The sequence below is a fragment of the Polypterus senegalus genome, chromosome 17, assembly GCF_016835505.1.
Source record: "Polypterus senegalus isolate Bchr_013 chromosome 17, ASM1683550v1, whole genome shotgun sequence".
In the NCBI taxonomy this organism is placed as follows: Eukaryota; Metazoa; Chordata; class Cladistia; order Polypteriformes; family Polypteridae; genus Polypterus; species Polypterus senegalus.
The window spans coordinates 15,027,992-15,046,525 of record NC_053170.1 but is presented as its reverse complement, the minus strand read 5'-3'; the positions used below and the strand labels follow the sequence as shown (position 1 = coordinate 15,046,525).

The window sequence follows — 18,534 nt, the reverse complement described above, 5'->3', positions numbered from 1 at the left end:
GAATGTTACATGCTTTAAATAAATTCAGTAAAAGTTATAAAAAAAAAAAAAAGAAAAAGTAAAATGAATGCATTTAGTATGTTTCATGTTTGGACCCTGGTACCCTTTGGCCCCATTGTAAGCTACAAGAAGAGACAAGGCGCTTATAAAATTTAGGAAAAAAAGTCCACTTTAGAACACAACTTTATGTAGCAAATGAGTGTGAAGAAATTACTTTGATTTGAAAAATGCCACACATATGCTTTGAAGTTTTAAGAACACCTACCTTCTTATGCAACGGTAACCAACATCTTTATGTCAGCAAACCTGCAAATGCCTAGTCCACTTTCCTTCTGTTATGATTTAATTGCTCATGTAGAATGACTTGGTGGTCATGCTCTTCATGTGACAGACCTATGGTAACATTTACATGGAAGTGCTTCTTCCTGCAGTTCTCGACTAAAGGTAAACCCTGCACACAGACAGGACTTCTGCATATTTATGTACCAGAGTAACGTCACCTGATTGTTCTTTTCCATTTTGCCGGCTTTACGCATTTATTTTCATATTATGACTGAGTAATGCTGGGAGAATTTTCAGCGTATCTTTACTTCCTGATCCTTAAGTGTGTGTGGTATGTTAAATTATTTTTTGGTGTTTTAGAAGTGTAATTTACAAAGCTGATCAGAAGTTCCAGTCCAAGGAGATCTCCACAGCAGTCCTCCGGTTGTCTGATTCCTGCCAGGTCTGGTGGTCTCTGTTCTTAGTAAATGTATGAATATTATGTGATAGTTCACTGGGGGGGATTTTCCTCCTATCTGTGAAGTGATGGGAATTATTCATAATCCCAAGGACAGACATCGGCCTTCTTTTCCAACAAGGAACTGGGAGCATTTGTTTTCCCAGCCTCTTTACAGTCCGTGTGTTCTGCGTTTGCTGCCTCCTCATCCTCCCAAGGGCAGACGTCTGTTCGATTTGTAACAATTCCTTCTGTCATTCCATGCGGTGCCTGAGTTTCCCAGGGCAGGATTTCAGAAAGGGTGGCTTTTTGTCCACTTGCTGGTTTGAGCTCATCCATTTCCCAAGGACAAATTTCTTCCCGTCTGAGCAATTCTGGATCGGACTCCTTGGGCTTCTTCCAGTCAGCTTCCTGTGCAAAACCTGCTTTTGATTCTTCCGTGCTTGTCAGACAGGAATCGAGATGGGATGCTTGTGTGGGATCTTTGCTGCTGTGTATAAATGTGGTTCTGCCACCTGCCTCCTCTAATTTGTGAGGGGAAATATCCGCCGGTGGACTTAGAGGAGATCCTACTATTGTGTGACTATGTTGATTTTTACTGCTTGTGGATTCTTTTATAGGTAAAGCCTGGCAGTCTTTTTCACCAAGTGCCGGTAAACATTCTGCTTCCCATGGACATACTTCAGCCAGGTCAATCCCTTTTGTCGTGTATGTTTTGTGAATCGGTTCCATTGATATTTCCGGTGGTAATACTGTTTCTACTGTTACTTCTACTGGAGAACTGTCCAGGCACTTGCTCTTATGCTCCCCAGATGTACCCCCTACGTCGGTAGTAGGTTTCTCATCATTTCCCCCCTCAGAGTTTTTATTGGAGTCCAACACACACTGTTCTACAACAGCACTTGCGTCTGCTACCCCATGGAATTCTTCCGTCTCCCAGGGGCAGACGTCAGTTTTGTTGTCCACCTCATTCTTGCGTGTTTCATTAAGTTGGGTAACTTCTCTGTCTTTCTGTTGAACGGCTCCTTTGGCCATCACTTCTTTCTTCTCTTTTCGCTTTACCATGCCCTTTCTCACTTTTTCTTTTGCATCAAACTCCTTTGCTTTGCCAGACCCCCTCAATCCTTTCATCGACAGGCCAAAACTCCTTGGGAATCCTCTAGGTTCCTTGTTTTTTCCAATTGTGACAGGTGATCCTGGTGCACTAGAAGACACAGGAACCTTTGCTCTTTCCTTTTCTGGCTCGTCTTGGGAATCTGAATCCCAAGTGTAAAGGTCTGCTGGTGGAAAACTCTCCTTCATCTCCTTTTCCCCTGGCCTTTCTATTCTCTGCATCCTATCACCGGTACTTGATCTCTTCTCAGCATCTTCAGTAACTTTAAGACTGCTTCGAGATTTTGGCTCCCGTCCTTCGTAATGGTGAATAGCGGTTTTATCGGCCACACTCTCCCATGATGTCCCAATTTGCCATGATTTGCCCATTTTTGGATAATCAGAGTTCATTGGGGCATATGTGACATGCTTTTGTACTTTGCTTTCACAAGGCTGAGGTTCTATTTCCCATGGGCACACCTCTGCCTTGTCGTAGTCTTCTTTCAAAAGTGCATGCATAGTTTTTGGAATTGGCTCACTATACTTCATCGCTTCAGTCTCCCCATCTTCAGCTGAGGTTCGCTTATCTTCATTTTCTTTCTCAATGCCTCTTCCACCAAGACGTTTTGAATTATCCTCCATACTGTAACTCTTGCCTGACAAGAGATGAGCCGTTTCTTTGCTACTTGTGATTACACTCAGTGATTTCTGAAGCTTGACAGGTCTGTGATGCAAGGGCTTTTTGTCCACAGTCAAATTGTGTGCACTGGCTGATTTATATACCAGCGGGACGCCATCGATAGAATCCGTCTCGGAGTGTTCACAGGACTTCCTTGCTAGTTTCTTACGCATGAGTGAGTCTAATAAAGATGAATCCTTGCTTTCTACTGATCGATGCAGGTGGGAATGAGCCTCCTTGCTGTCCCGCACGTGGTCATAGGTACTGTGGGACTTACGGAGCGAGAAAACCCTGTGCTTGATGGAATCCTCCTTAACCTTCATGCTTGAGCTCACCGGCTCAAAGTGTTTCTTTTTGCAGGTTCCGGGGTGACTCGCCCCTCCTAAACCTCGGGAGCTCTGGGAACCTTCCTTGTCGTCACGGCTGCACTGGCGGCTCATGGACTCCGGGATCTCGGTAATGCGTTTCATTATGGAGCGGCCGAGTCCCCTGCGTGAGCTGCGCTTCTTTTGCAAGTGGGGGTTGTTGGCTGTCATCTTCTTAGTTTTGTGCACCTCAAGCTGGGCATACAACTTCTTCAGCTCATCCTAGAAATGGCCATAACAAGTACAAGTTGATTGGTGGGTGTTAAAATTAAATCTTAAACAGCACAAAGTGACATTGTCCCACAATAATGACATAACCGGAGGTCTAGTTTTCACATTAGGATCTACGATAAAGCTTTGGTGCGATTGTGTTTGAGATGTGGGAATCTCTTTACCCCACCTTGAATTCATGGGAAGCATGAACACAGGGTAGGAAGCAGATGTGTACAGAGCGCCAGCCAACTGTAGTGCTCAGTGATGTGAACGCTGGCACTCATAAAGGGTCGGTTTATAATCTTCAATTAAACTAAACTTCTCGCAAGGAAGAATTTCACTGCACTTTGTACATGTGACCATCTTACTACTTGTCAAATCAAATTGTATTTGTCACATACTGCTATGCACACAGTACAGGCAGTCAGTCAGACATTATCCAACCCGTTATATCCTAACACAGGGTCACAGGGGGTCTGCTGGAGCCAATCCCAGCCAACACAGGGCACAAGGCAGGAACAAATCCCGGGCAGAGCGCTGGCCCACCGCAGGGCACACACACACACCCACCAAGCACTAGGGACAATTTAGGATTGCCAATGCACCTAACCTGCATGTCTTTGGACTGTGGGAGGAAACCCACAGACACGGGGAGAACATGCAGACTCGACACAGGGAGGACCCGGGAAGCGAACCTAGGTCTCCTTACTGTGAGGCAGCAGTGCTGTTACTGCGCCACTGTGCTGCCCCACGCAGTACCTTATAGAGTGAAATGTGTACGTGCTGAAGAAGCGTATAAAAAGACCATAAATAGTAAATACTCTCTTCTATCAATATAAATGCAGTGGCATGCAAAAGCATTTAGTCCCCTTGAAAATACTCATAATGTTCTGCATTCCATCTTGCCCGAAGAAGAGGCCCGAGTTGCCTCGAAAGCTTGCATATTGTAACCTTACTAGTTAGCCAATAAAAGGTGTCATTCTGCTTGACTTCTCACTACGTTCATAATGGCTGACACAGTACAACACCCTACTACTGTAGTGGATCTATAGAAATTCTTTCATATCTGGAAGGGCAGCCTAAAATCTCTTACGGTAGTAGGGACAAAGTCGTGCCTTCTCCACCCAGGTGTCAAAGTGCTGGGCGCAGGTCAGGTCCTTTGTGACATAGACACTGAGGTACCTGAAACTGCCCACCCTCTCCACCTGAGTGCTGCTCATACCCAGGAGTGCTAAGTGCCTCAGCCTTTTTCTCCCCAAGTCCACAGTCGAGCTGACATTCGGGAGAAGACAGAGACAGCTGCAAAATTAAAAATGGAAAGCTAATGAAATATCTTCTATCCATCCATTATCCAACTTGCTATATCCTAACTACAGGGTCACAGAGGTCTGCTGGAGCCAATCCCAGCCAACACAGGGCACAAGGCAGAAAACAAACCCCGGGCAGGGCGCGCACACACACACAATAGGGACAATTAAGGATCGCCAATGCACCTAACCTGCACGTCTTTGGACTGGGGGAGGAAACCCACAGACACGGGGAGAACATGCAGACTCCACGCAGGGAGGACCCGGGAAGCGAACCCAGGTCTCCTTACTGTGAGGCAGCAGCGCTACCACTGTACCCTCGTGCCATGAAACATCTTTTCTTCTGCATGTCTTTTTTTTTTTGGTTTTTAATGGCTCTTGCTAATCTGCCAGGCCACAGGTTCTCAGACTCGGCCCTGGGGAACCCCTGTGGCTGCAGGTTTTTGTTCCCACCAGCTTCTGTTTTTTAATTGGACTCTTGGGCTAATTAAGTCAACTGTTATTTCCCAGATTCTGTGTTTTGGGAACAATATAGAAATTAGAAAGTTTGGTAAAAAAAATATTAAAATGTACTAAGCAGTTATTTGAGAATAATGTATTTTTAGCAATATTTTCATTTTGATTCTCATTCTATTTTTTCAGGTGCTCTAATTGTTTAATTATTTACTAAGTAGAGGGTCTGACGCTGAAGTAGTTGCAGCCTCTCATGATTCAGTGGGTGTCTGCTCTGCTCGTTTTTAATTATCATTAATAAGATACAATGAAGGGGGAAAACTGCACAGAGAACGGGCAAAATATAATGAAATCAACAAATGAGAGTTCAGCAATTAAATCTACAGCAAATAACAGAAATATTTCTAAATGTCTTATAAATGTTAAAATCATGCTGCTGTGCTGTTCTGAATGTAGAATAAGAGAAGAGAAAAAAAAAAATACCATTTACTTAAAGGAGATCAGGGTTGTCAGTTGTTGACACTGATTGTGAATCTGGTTGGAACAAAAAGCCACAGTGGGGCCCCCAGGACCGAGATTGAGAGCCCTTCTTGATACAGTAAAGAATTTGTGAATTACCCGGATGTCATCAGGATCGAGGCTGTGCTCACTCCAGGCCGATGTAATGCTGCTGTTCAGGTAGGACCCCGAGCGCCGCATATCCAGCTCATCCTCATAAACCTCCGTGGCAATCTCTTCCCGCAGTGGAGAGCTCATGTGCAGAAACTGCAACACACACAGACAGGCATTAAAAATAGGTCATGGAAGGAAAGCAGGCAAAAAGTACATAACTAGACCATGGCACGCGGCGGACATTACACAGGCTGCCACTTGCCACCGTGTATTGCCTCATACAAAGTGGGGAAAAAAAGAAAAACCATTTTCAGTACTAATGAAAGCCCTTTAGCTACTGTCTGCATGTCTGTTCTACATGTCTCAATCTCAAAATATTGGATTTTTCATTCTAGCAACTGGTTTTAAAGAACTTTTTCAGCAAGTTACTGAGCGTACAATGTTCTAGAAAGTTTGGATATTTTACTACGGAAACAAGATAAAAAAACACCTTCTTGATGTCCTAAAAATGATAATTCTGCATACTGAACTTGAGATGTTCTCCTGCTCAGGCCAGTGAACTTCCATGCCTGGCTAAGCAATGCTTTGTGTCCAGAAGACAACCGTTTTTCGGAGATGTCCTGTCTAGGAGTGCAGGATCTGAGATCACCCCCTAGGCTGGCTGTTTCCTGCCTGTTGTAATGAGGACTCATGCACAGGATTGGGTCAGCCTTAGTTCAACAGTGACATGTGGCTGGTTGGCCACTCTCCACCGCTGTTACACATTGGTAGACGTTCCCTGTCAGCTCTAGGGTGCTTATTTCCCAGAGCTGGACGGGTTGTTGCCTCTGCATGCACACAACTCCAAAGGTGACATCGAGAGAGAGAATCACCTCAGCGGTGCACATGCTTCTACACAGGAAACATCAGACATTCGAGCAACAAGTGGAGACCATTGAGTCCATCAAGCCCATTTGTTTAGTTAATAGCTTAGCCGTCCCAATATCTCATATCTCATCCAGATTCTTCTTAAAGGTTTAGGATCAAGTACTCCCAGTGCTAACCTGCTGATCGTCTCCCTTCCCATTACACTCAATCCTAGCGTAAATTATGCTCACTACCGCTATTACACATTACACTCCAGTGCTAGGTCAGCCTATCTTTTTGAGCAAACATAGCTGTACCTTGGGGATGAAGAGCAGGCCAAGGGTGACAGATATCGTGACGTGAGTGTGGGTGAAGAAAAGCAGCAGCATCCAATCAGGGTGTAGTGATGGCAGCAGGATGAATCTGTGCGAGAACAACAGGCCAATCATAGATCTGCTAGGTTCTTTATGACATGTAACCTCGTGGCAACGTGCTCACGCAATGGCCACACTTCCTTCATTTGGGTCTGAGAAAAAGATGAGCAATTGAGGAGCAGCAGATATCAATGGTGCCTTTACTGATGAGATGTCGATTTGCAAGAGCTAAATTTTAGGAAGGTGTTTAGAGAATGCGGGTGGCTGCCTGGCAGAGGCTTTTGCAGTCCAGGAGCCCCGCTATCACGGGAGTGCGTTCCAGTAGGAACAGCTCAAAATGCACTCCCTGAAAGAAGTAGAAATGCATATGGCTTCTCCACACCTTTCTAGAATTGTGAATTTGCATGAAGGTGCTCTTTAATTACAATCTCGATCAGAATGTTCCATTTGTAAAGTCCGTGGTGCTTGCCAGTATGAAAGCTTGCTAAGATTTTATTTTTTTAAAAAATTTTTTTTAAAACAAACAAATGAGATTTCTAAAGGCATGCCTCTCTTTGTTAGCATTTGTCTTTGTGGCAAGCACTACTTCTTCAGCTGTGGTGTGGATGTGCTCTTGATAATTATAAGGAGGTACACAGTACTCATGCAAATCACATTTGTTTCCACAGAAAGCTGATGAGTGCCATTGATTGGGGTGTTTTTACCGGAGCAGATGAAAGGTGGCGGAGACGAGCATCTCGTTGTGGATGGCGATGCCCATGTAGCGAGGCTCATGGAAGGCCGAGGGCACGGTGCGCACAGAGTAACACAGAGAGCTTCCCCAGCACAGGAACAACAGCTCCGCTGTTGAGAGACACAAAGACAGACAGAGCACTGGTGAGTCCGACATGCTGATGATACACACAAACAATTTGATTATTTACATTGCCATGTTGTCCAATATGGCCATCTACAGCACCAAATCCATCTTGCCCTGTTCCAGTTTTTAGACACATCTATCTAATTTCAATAGATATGGGTGAAAAAGGTTAAAAAAACAACTTTCAGGGTCACTGTGACTGTAGTGATGCATATGAGGAGTATCAAGTTGGACTTTTGAAATCCAAATTCTTTGTCCTGCCTCAAACTCTGTAGCACAAACTCTTAATATTGTCAATCTGAAATCAACAAAAATACTTCCAGTATCACTACCGGTGGGTTGACATCTCTCTGTTATATACAGTGGTGTGAAAAACTATTTTCCCCCTTCCTGATTTCTTATTCTTTTGCATGTTTGTCACACAAAATGTTTCTGATCATCAAACACATTTAAACATTAGTCAAATATAACACAAGTAAACACAAAATGCAGTTTTTAAATTATGGTTTTTATTATTTAGGGAGAAAAAAAACCCACCTGTGTGAAAAAATAATTGCCCCCTTGTTAAAAAATAACCTAACTGTGGTGTATCACACCTGAGTTCAATTTCCGTAGCCACCCCCAGGCCTGATTACTGCCACACCTGTTTCAATCAAGAAATCACTTAAATAGGAGCTGCCTGACACAGAGAAGTAGACCAAAAGCACCTCAAAAGCTAGACATCATGCCAAGATCCAAAGAAATTCAGGAACAAATGAGAACAGAAGTAATTGAGATCTATCAGTCTGGTAAAGATTATAAAGCCATTTCTAAAGCTTTGGGACTCCAGCAAACCACAGTGAGAGCCATTATCCACAAATGGCAAAAACATGGAACAGTGGTGAACCTTCCCAGGAGTGGCCGGCCGACCAAAATTACCCCAAGAGCGCAGAGACGACTCATCCGAGAGGTCACAAAGACCCCAGGACAACGTCTAAAGAACTGCAGGCCTCACTTGCCTCAATTAAGGTCAGTGTTCACGACTCCACCATAAGAAAGAGACTGGGCAAAACGGCCTGCATGGCAGATTTCCAAGACGCAAACCACTGTTAAGCAAAAGAACATTAGGGCTCGTCTCAATTTTGCTAAGAAACATCTCAATGATTGCCAAGACTTTTGGGAAAATACCTTGTGGACTGATGAGACAAAAGTTGAACTTTTTGGAAGACAAATGTCCTGTTACATCTGGCGTAAAAGGAACACAGCATTTCAGAAAAGAACATCATACCAACAGTAAAATATGGTGGTGGTAGTGTGATGGTCTGGGGTTGTTTTGCTGCTTCAGGACCTGGAAGGCTTGCTGTGATAGATGGAACCATGAATTCTACTGTCTACCAAAAAATCCTGAAGGAGAATGTCCGGTCATCTGTTCGTCAACTCAAGCTGAAGCGATCTTGGGTGCTGCAACAGGACACTGACCCAAAACACACCAGCAAATCCACCTCTGAATGGCTGAAGAAAAACAAAATGAAGACTTTGGAGTGGCCTAGTCAAAGTCCTGACCTGAATCCAATTGAGATGCTATGGCATGACCTTAAAAAGGCGGTTCATGCTAGAAAACCCTCAAATAAAGCTGAATTACAACAATTCTGCAAAGATGAGTGGGCCAAAATTCCTCCAGAGCGCTGTGAAAGACTCATTGCAAGTTATCGCAAACGCTTGATTGCAGTTATTACTGCTAAGGGTGGCCCAACCAGTTATTAGGTTCAGGGGGCAATTACTTTTTCACACAGGGCCATGTAGGTTTGGATTTTTTTCTCCTAAATAATAAAACCATTATTTAAAACTGCATTTTGTGTTTACTTGTGTTATATTTGACTAATGGTTAAATGTGTTTGATGATCAGAAACATTTTGTGTGACAAACATGCAAAAGAATAAGAAATCAGGAAGGGGGGCAAATAGTTTTTTACACCACTGTAAAAAAAAAAATTTGCGACAAGACGAGAATTTTCACCTGGGGACAAGATGAGATCTTTTGAAGAGAGACAGAGAGACACTTTCCCGTCCCGTGAGACGAACAAGTCGCGTCATACTTACAACCTTCAGACAAAAGTCCCACAATACACATGCAAAGCAGGTTAGAGATAATAGAAGTAGGAAAATTGGAAAGTCTCCAAAAATGAGAGTAAAGATCACATTAGCACAAACAAACGGAAAATATTACTCAGGGAAAAAATGGAACAGTGAAAAGAGATGAAATATTCAGGTGCTGTACAGACTTTGAAACGTTCAAAGCTCCGCACCAAATGCAAATCGCGCGGCACGGGAGAAGCAGCAACCAGTAGCTGATCGAGCAAAGAGGAGGTGAAAAAAACACCTGACACTTGTTTCCCAATGTATCACCATTTAAGAGGGGTTTCGGAGGAGTGGCCAAGTCTCCTTGAGGTGCGTTCATCCCACCTCTTCACTCCGGCACCTACCGCTGGCAGGGGGTAGCCGGGCGAATTGCAGATCACGCATGAGGGCAGCTGCAGCATGCCAGCAGATGCTTGAGCAAAGAGGAGTTCAAAACATAATGTATTTGTTTCCTATTGTATCACTGTTTAAGAGGGGTTTCAGAGAAGCGGCCACTGGCATGGGGGGAATGGGGTTGGCAAGAGAAGTGAGCAGGGGGCAAAGCCCCTTAGTTCTGCAGGAAGTTACATAAATCCAAGTTTATTCAAAGAAAAAAATCTGCTGGCGTAGCCGTGAAGGGCTATGAGCCCTAAAACTAAAACTTAACCACCTCAAAGGCAGGCAGCATCAGTTATGACACTGCAGCAGATAGATGGTCATTTTTGGAGGGTGGGACTGGACCGCGTGTCTGCCAGGGGGGTTGCCAACTGGGATCCTGAGCTGTTTCGTCGTGTGGTGGGTGCGGCAACACGCTGTACCAGTACATGCTCCCCAACTTGACTTGGCGTGCAAAAGTATTCAGTCCCCTTGAAAGTCATTGTAATTTTCTGTGTGACAAAAGATTTGCACACATATTTATCCATGCAATATTTTTAAGATGAACTTTTTTGATGAAACAATAATAATACTTCTTTACATTTATATAGGGCTTTTCTCACTGGTTCTACCACCACTAATGTGTAGCATCCACCTGGATGATGCGACGGCAGCCATTTTTATGGCAATATGTTCACCTCACATTAGCAGTTAGGTGGTGATGGGGTGAGAGTTAGTTTGCCAGTTAGAGATGGGGGGTGATTAAGCCATGGTAGGCAGTTTATCCTGGACATTAGGATATACCCTGCTGTTTATGAAGGGATTTTTTATGACCACAGAGAGTCAGAACCTCAGTTGTACGTCTGATCTGAAGGACGGCGCTATTTTTATGGCACAGTGTCACTGTCACTGCATTGTGGCATTGAGATCCACACTTAGACCACGAGGGTAAGTGCCCCCTGCTGGCCTTACCAACACCTCTTCCAGCTTTTCCTAGATGGTCTCCCATCCAAGTACTGGCCAGGCCTGAACAGGCTTAGCTTCAGGTGGATGACCTGTTCTGAAGCGCATGCGGTATGGCTGCAATACACATCCAAAGTCAAAATAAACCACTGAAGACACGAGAATCTCATTTGGAAACTCATTGAAAACATGAAATTCAAAACTTTCCTCAAACATTTTGACAAGCCACACGGGGTAAGTGATAGATTAAAAAACTATTACAATTTTTTGGCAGATTATGCCATTTAGATATTATATTTTTTATCTGCAATTTGGCTAAATAAATGTGACACTATTTTTAGCAAATGGTCATTAGACAATATAACATTCCCAAACCCAGATGTTATCCTGGCGGCACTGGGAACAGACTGAGTGCCAGCCCATTGCAGGGTCCATTCATGCAGACACCCACACAGACCCCTTTACCTCAACATGCATGTCTTTGGGGAGACCCTACATGTGGCAGTGGGAGTCGTATCCAATATGGGGCTCCGAGAGGCAGCAGCACTTATTACTGAACCCGAATCATTTTAAAATCCTGGTCATCTCTGATTCAGTTTCTACTTTGATCCATTTTATTCATTATTATCTCCTGTACACTTCAACTTCCAAACAGATGAAACAAAACTCATTATGAACTCACTGTTTAAAGCCATACCCAGAGCACTAACTTGACATAGTAAAACACAAAAAGAAGGAATGGCACAACTGTAATGTCTGTAACTGAGAACCTCTTACCGATGGCCATCATGTAATCCCAGCGATCAAGGTCACAGATGCTAAAGCGAAGCCCCTCTGGAGTTTGCGAGGTCACAAAGATTGGGACATCTCTGTCCATGTTTTCTAAGACCCCAGCTGTCCACGCAGACAGAAACCAGCTGACAGTTAGCACGATGACCGCCAGCATCTTCAGGACCCGTCCACTTGTCATGTAGGGCACTCGCTGAGCGGTGCGAGACAGGAACACCTTCAGCACCCTGCGAGTTAAAACTACATGTTAGAACATCGGGACGCACATGGTGATACGCAGAGCCACACGTGGGAAGGAATTTGACAAACTTCGAGATTTCAGCAGCAAAAATATTTTCTTTTTAATGTTCTTGGGCTGTACTAGGATAACATTCTGATTCTTTCAAGCCTAGCGTTCTGATGACTTGCTAAAATGCACACATCAGGAGGAAAACAATCTATGGATGGAGCAGCTGTCTGCAGTGAACACTGGCAGCTGCTGTACTGTGAATTTTTATTACCTTCGTGCGTCTTTAGATATTTATCATTGTTTGCACATAATAACAGCAAAGAAATTAATCGATCAATCAGCAGACTATGAATTCCACCACCTAGATGACAGCTCAGCACATCCAACAAATGTCTGGGTGTATCCAGTTGTAAGGTGGACGGCTTTTTATTGTGGCCATAAAAAATAAATAAATAAATAATGGCTTGGATTACGCGCCTGTGGATTAACAGGACAAGGTGCCACTGACTGATTTGAGTTTATTTGTACTAATCTTTGAATGGAGTGACAGTACCTGTATAAGCGTTCACCCCAATTCTCACATTTTATTGTTATACAACATTAAGACACCGTGAGCTGAATGTGACACTGATCAACCGAAGGAGACTCTATAAAGTCAAAGCAAAAACGGAGCTCAGCAGAGTTGTCTAAATGAATTACAAATATAAACCAAAAAATCCTTGATCTCATAAGTGTTCACCCCCTTTAGTGTGACACCCCTAAATCATCACTGGTGCAGCCCATCAGCTGTAGAAGTCACAGAATTACTTCCATGGAGGTCACCAGTATGGGGTTTAACTTGATTATTGTCTAAATACAGCTGAATGTGGAAGGGCCAGCTTGTGGTTGGTCAGTACGGTGGGCTGATCTACACAATGAAGACAAAAGAACGCAACAAGCAACTCTTTGAAAAGCACAAGTCAGAGAAAGGAGACAAGAAAATTTCCAAATGACTGAATATCTTGTTAAACCAATCAGGGAGATATGGACAGAGTATGGCGGAGCTGGAAATCTGACTAAAGCAGGCCATCCACAAAAAACTGAAGAAGACGAGTAAGGGAGGCCATCAGGAGACCACTGAGAACTCTGAAGGAGTGACTGAGACTGGAGAGACTGTGCAGACGAGAACTGTTGCAGCTTTTTTGGAGAGTGGCAAAGAGGAAAAAACACACATAACATCTCGGCAGAAGACTCATGGGGGACTCTGAAGTCAGCTGGAAGAAGGTCCTGTGATCTGATCAGACCAAACTTGACCTTTTTGGCTATCAGACTGAACTCCATGTTTGAACATTGCACATAATTAGCAATGCACCATCCATCCTGTGAAGCATTGGTGGGCTCAGCATCAGGCTTTGGGGATGCGTCTATGCTGCAGGCCCTGGAAGTCATTTGCAGGTAAAATGAATGCAGCAACATCTGGGACATCCCGGAGGAGAACCTCATTGAGTCTGCAAGGTACTTGTGTCTTTGGTGAAGATTAGTTTTCCAGTAAGCATAAAGCCAAAGCTACAAAGAAATGTCCTCAAAACAACAAAGTGAACATCCTGGAGTGGTGAAGTCAGTGTCCAGATCTCAATGCAATGGAGAATTTGTGGCTGGACTTGACAAAGGCTCTTCACTCACAGTCACCGTGACACCTGACAGAGATGAGCTGTTTTGGAAAGAAGAAGAATGGGGAGAAGTGGCAGAGCTGATTTCTTATGGTCTTTCCACAGCTCTGTCATGTCTGTCCAAAACTCTGTAGGATTAGCTTTAACAAGAGCATTCAGAGCTGCCGCCTGTTCCATAACAGATATATGAGGAGATTCTATCAAGTTCATAAGGAACTGCAAACATCCTGGTACATAACGGTGTGTGACATTATAGGTAGTGCCGGTTCTGAAGTGTTACCAACTGATTCAATTTCATTTTGTGCCCAATCTTGGAAAAACACAGGAAAGCAACAAACTGCAGGTAAAGATTGCATTTTTCACTGCGGTCGAGTACCTGTACATTTTCAGCATGACAGTCCCATAGACAATCGCAAATCCCAGGAGTCGGACCCAACGCAGCAAAATGCAACGGAATATACTGGGCTTGAAATACAGGATGAAGACCTACATAAATGAGACAAAAGAGAAGTGCCGTGAAGTGGAGGAACTCGGCAAGAATACAAATCCACAATTAGTTGTGATACCCGAAAATGACACATTTCATTATAACCCAAACCCGCGTGGGCAATGCATGAATGCACGTTTGGCTGGCATAGAATTCTTATTCATGGTTTCCATCGACTTTATCTATTTTTTCCCCAACATCTGAATGCTTCTTTTTCATTGGTTGTAAATCAATATACAGTGGATTGAGGGTGTTTCAAGACCCCCTTTACTTTTTGCACACTTTATTGTGTTTTAGATTTCATTTGAAATGGATCAATTTGACAATTCTGCTCATCAGGCTCCACTCAGTATCCTATAATGACAAACATGTTTTTTTAGAAAGGCTGGAAAATTGATTAAAAATCAAAAACTGAAATCTTCCCATTCATGGAAGAAATCAGACTCATTGCTGTGGCACTCCAATTTGCAGTCAGGTGTCTCCCGTTTGCTTTAATTCTCTTTGCGATGACTCGAGAACTTGACTGGAGTCCACCTGTGGCGTATTGAATTGATTGGACGTCATTTACAAAGGCACATGTGGACCTGTGTAAAAGGTCCCGCAAATTTACATGGCATGTGAGGACAAAACCCAAGACGTGATGTCCAAGGAACTCTCTGTATACCTCAGCAATCAAATTGTGGGGATGCATCAATCAGGGCAAAGAGACTAAACCATTTGTAAAGCTTTGAGTGCACCCAGAAGCATAATGGCCTCAATTTCTGTGAAGTGGAAGATGTTCAGAGCCACCAAGGCTCTTCCTAGAGTTGTCCATCCTCCCATAGTGACCAGGCAAGAAGGGAGGTGACCAAGAACGTAATGGTCACTCTAACAGAGCTTTAGAACTCCTCTGTTCAGATGGAAGAACCTGTTGGAATTACGACCATCTCAGCAGGGCTCTATCAATCAGATGTTTATGGTAGAGGGTCTATACAGAATCCACTCTTAACTAAAAGGCATAGGACAGTTTAAAGGACTCTATGAGCATTAGAAAAAAGATCCTCTGGTCTGATGTGACAAAAATTGAATTGTTTGAGGCAGAACTCCAAGCATTATATCTGATGGAGACCAAGTACTCCTCATTACCTGTCTAATACCATCCCTATGGTGAAGCATGGCCGTGACTACATCAAGCTATGGACTGCTGTGACAGAAAGACTTGTCAGAATTGAAAGAAGGATGAATGCAGCCAAATACAGAAAGGGTCCCTTAAGAAAACCAGAGTCCCTGCCACTTCAGACTGGGAGGGACGGCTCACCTTTCAGCGCAACAATGACTTGAAGCATACAGCCAAGACAATGCTGGAGTGATGTTGCACAAGTCTCTGAGAGTCTTTGAGACAAAGCTCAGACTTAAACCCCACAGAACATGTGTGGAGAGACCTGAAGATGGCAGTTTACAGACGCTTCACATCCACTCTGATCTGCCAGGAAGAATGGGATGAACTGCACAAATCCAAGTATGGAATGCTTGTAGGGACTTACACAAGAACACTTGAAGCTGTAACTGCTGCCAAGGAGGCTTCTGCAAAATACTGAATTAAGGATCCGAATATTTCTATGAAGATGAGATTTCAATTTTTGATTTTTAACAAATGTGCAAACCTTTCAGAAAACATGTTTGTCATTATGGGTTATTGAGTGCAGATTGATGGACAATAATGTCAAATTTCTCCATTTAAAATGAAGTTTTGCAGAAAGTGAAGGAGCTGGAATACTTTCTGAATGCGTTGTATATTTTCCATTTTGAACTATCCAGCCCACCGCAGAATTTGAACTAGTATTGCACATTGTAAAATGTCACATCATTTTATATATTTGTCTTTTTATTGCTCCTACATATTAAGCTCATGGCCATCAATTGGGTTTTTGGCATAGGTGAGCACACTGAGATGCTACCTTGAAGTTCTGTTGCTTGAAAAAGGACATTATTTTATCTCCATATTGCTGTTCTGTGATTTTTCATTCCCAACTTTGAAAAAAGTGACAGAGAAGATCAAAGATCTAAAGAAAGGAAATGAGTTTCCTGACTCACACCCTGTACCCCTCCCCACACCCCTTGAAATGTCCTGTGGAAATGTCACATTTCTTTTAATCTGAACAGGTGACTGGGAGACGTCTGTTACTCGGCTCACCTTTAGTTCAAATACCACAGAGTCCAGTTCAAAGGACCCTGCTGAGTATCTCACAGACGCTGTAAAGCAGGGCTGGAAGGCGGAATGGAGCATTCAAATGAAACGGCGAGCCCGAGTCACTTTAATAACACTAAATCAGTTCTTAAAAAATAAGAGGACGGAGGAAAAAAAGGCTCATTCTGGACTCTGCTTGAGTTTTTCAAGTTATAAGGTTAAGTGATATATTCTGTGGCAGTTCTCCTTTCAGGACCAATGGGACAGTACCCCACCAGATGTTGTCCAAAACAGCAATAAGCTCCTTCAGTTCATGGGCATAGAAATATAACATATGAAGAATAAATGTTGAAAACTCACAATGCTGAACTGTGAATTAACCAATATATAAAAACAGGAACTTGGATTGCAAGCAAGTCAAATTGTAAACCATGTGTGCCAATGCTGAGCAACTGTCCAATAAGTAGGACATTTGAATAAACAGCAAGCATTTAGGACACTGAAGTAAACTGCCAACAAAAAAGACCTTCAAATAACTGACCAGCATGTAGGACACCTTAGTAAGCAGCCAGCACTCAGGACATCCGAGTAAACGGACAACAATAAGGACATCTGAGTAAAGAGCCAACATTTAGGACACCAAAGTAAATTGCCAACAATAAGGACACCAAATAACCGGCTACCATTTAGGACACCTGAGTAAACAGTCAGCATTTAAGACATCAGAGTAAATGACCAGCAATTGGGACATCCGAGTAACCAGCCAGCATTTAGGACACCCGAGTAAATGGCCAGCAATTGGGACATTCGAGTAAATGGTCAGCATTTAGGACACCCGAGTTAAGTGTCCAGCAATTGGGACATCCAAGTAATCAGCCAGCACTCAGGACATCCGAGTAAACAGCCAACACTGAAGACATCTGAGTAAAGAGCCAGCGTTTAGGACACAGAAGTAAATGGTCAACAATAAGGACAAGAAATAAGGCCAGCATTTAGGACACCCAAGTAACTGGCCACCATTTAGGACACCCGAGCAAACAGCATTTAAGACACTAGAGTAAACGACCAGCAATTAGGACATTTGAGTAACCGGCCATCAATTAGGACACCTGAGTAACCGGTCACTTAGGACACCTAAGTAACTGGCCACAATTTAGGACACCAGAGTAACTGGCCACCATTTAGGACACTTGAGTAATCAACCACCATTTCAGACTCCTGAGTAAATGGCCAGCATTTAGGACTCCCAAGTTAAGTCATCAGCCAGCACTCAGGACATCCGAGTAAACAACCACTAATTGGGACATGAGAGTAAACGACCAGCAATTGGGACATCCGAGTAAATGGTCAGCATTTAGGACACCCGAGTTAAGTGTCCAGCAATTGGGACATCCAAGTAATCAGCCAGCACTCAGGACATCCGAGTAAACAGCCAACACTGAAGACATCTGAGTAAAGAGCCAGCGTTTAGGACACAGAAGTAAATGGTCAACAATAAGGACAAGAAATAAGGCCAGCATTTAGGACACCCAAGTAACCGGCCACCATTTAGGACACCCGAGCAAACAGCATTTAAGACACTAGAGTAAACGACCAGCAATTAGGACATTTGAGTAACCGGCCATCAATTAGGACACCTGAGTAACCGGTCACTTAGGACACCTAAGTAACTGGCCACAATTTAGGACACCAGAGTAACTGGCCACCATTTAGGACACCTGAGTAATCGGCCACCATTTAGGACACTTGAGTAATCAACCACCATTTCGGACTCCTGAGTAAATGGCCAGCATTTAGGACTCCCAAGTTAAGTCATCAGCCAGCACTCAGGACATCCGAGTAAACAACCACTAATTGGGACATGAGAGTAAACGACCAGCAATTGGGACATCCGAGTAACCAGCCAGCATTTTGGACACCTGAGTAAACGGTCACCATTTAGGACACCTGAGTAACCGGACACCGTTTAGGACACCTGAGTAAATGGCCAGCGTTTAGGACTCCCGAGTTAACTGTCTAGCAATTGGGACATCCAAGTAAACAGCCAGCAATTGGGATATCCGTGTAATCAGGAGGCAGTTAGGACACCTGCACCTTTTTCTTTAAATCAAAGGAGCCTCTTTACACTTTGAAACTCTGGACTCTGAATCCCCTCTCAAATACATTCTTGTGTGTCTCTTTAAACAACTGCTATAGACCGATTTTAAATTCTGTTTCTTTACTGACCTGACACAAGAAAACAAGTTTGTCCTCTGCCGAGG

The 18,534-nt window shown here is 43.6% G+C and overlaps 1 protein-coding gene across 1 annotated transcript in view; it reads right to left on the bottom strand.

Annotated features, from left to right (window-relative positions):
• The window catches only part of LOC120517847 (probable G-protein coupled receptor 158), a 95,942-nt gene continuing 77,408 nt past the window's right edge, over positions 1-18,534 (bottom strand). Inside the window, exons 6-11 of the mRNA XM_039740349.1 lie at positions 13,996-14,105; positions 11,730-11,968; positions 7,364-7,502; positions 6,603-6,708; positions 5,446-5,592; positions 1-3,076 (exon numbers count right to left, since the gene is read on the bottom strand). Of these exons, the coding sequence (XP_039596283.1) occupies positions 815-3,076; positions 5,446-5,592; positions 6,603-6,708; positions 7,364-7,502; positions 11,730-11,968; positions 13,996-14,105 (3,003 nt within the window). The 3' untranslated portion in view covers positions 1-814. The remainder of the gene's footprint in view (positions 3,077-5,445; positions 5,593-6,602; positions 6,709-7,363; positions 7,503-11,729; positions 11,969-13,995; positions 14,106-18,534) is intronic.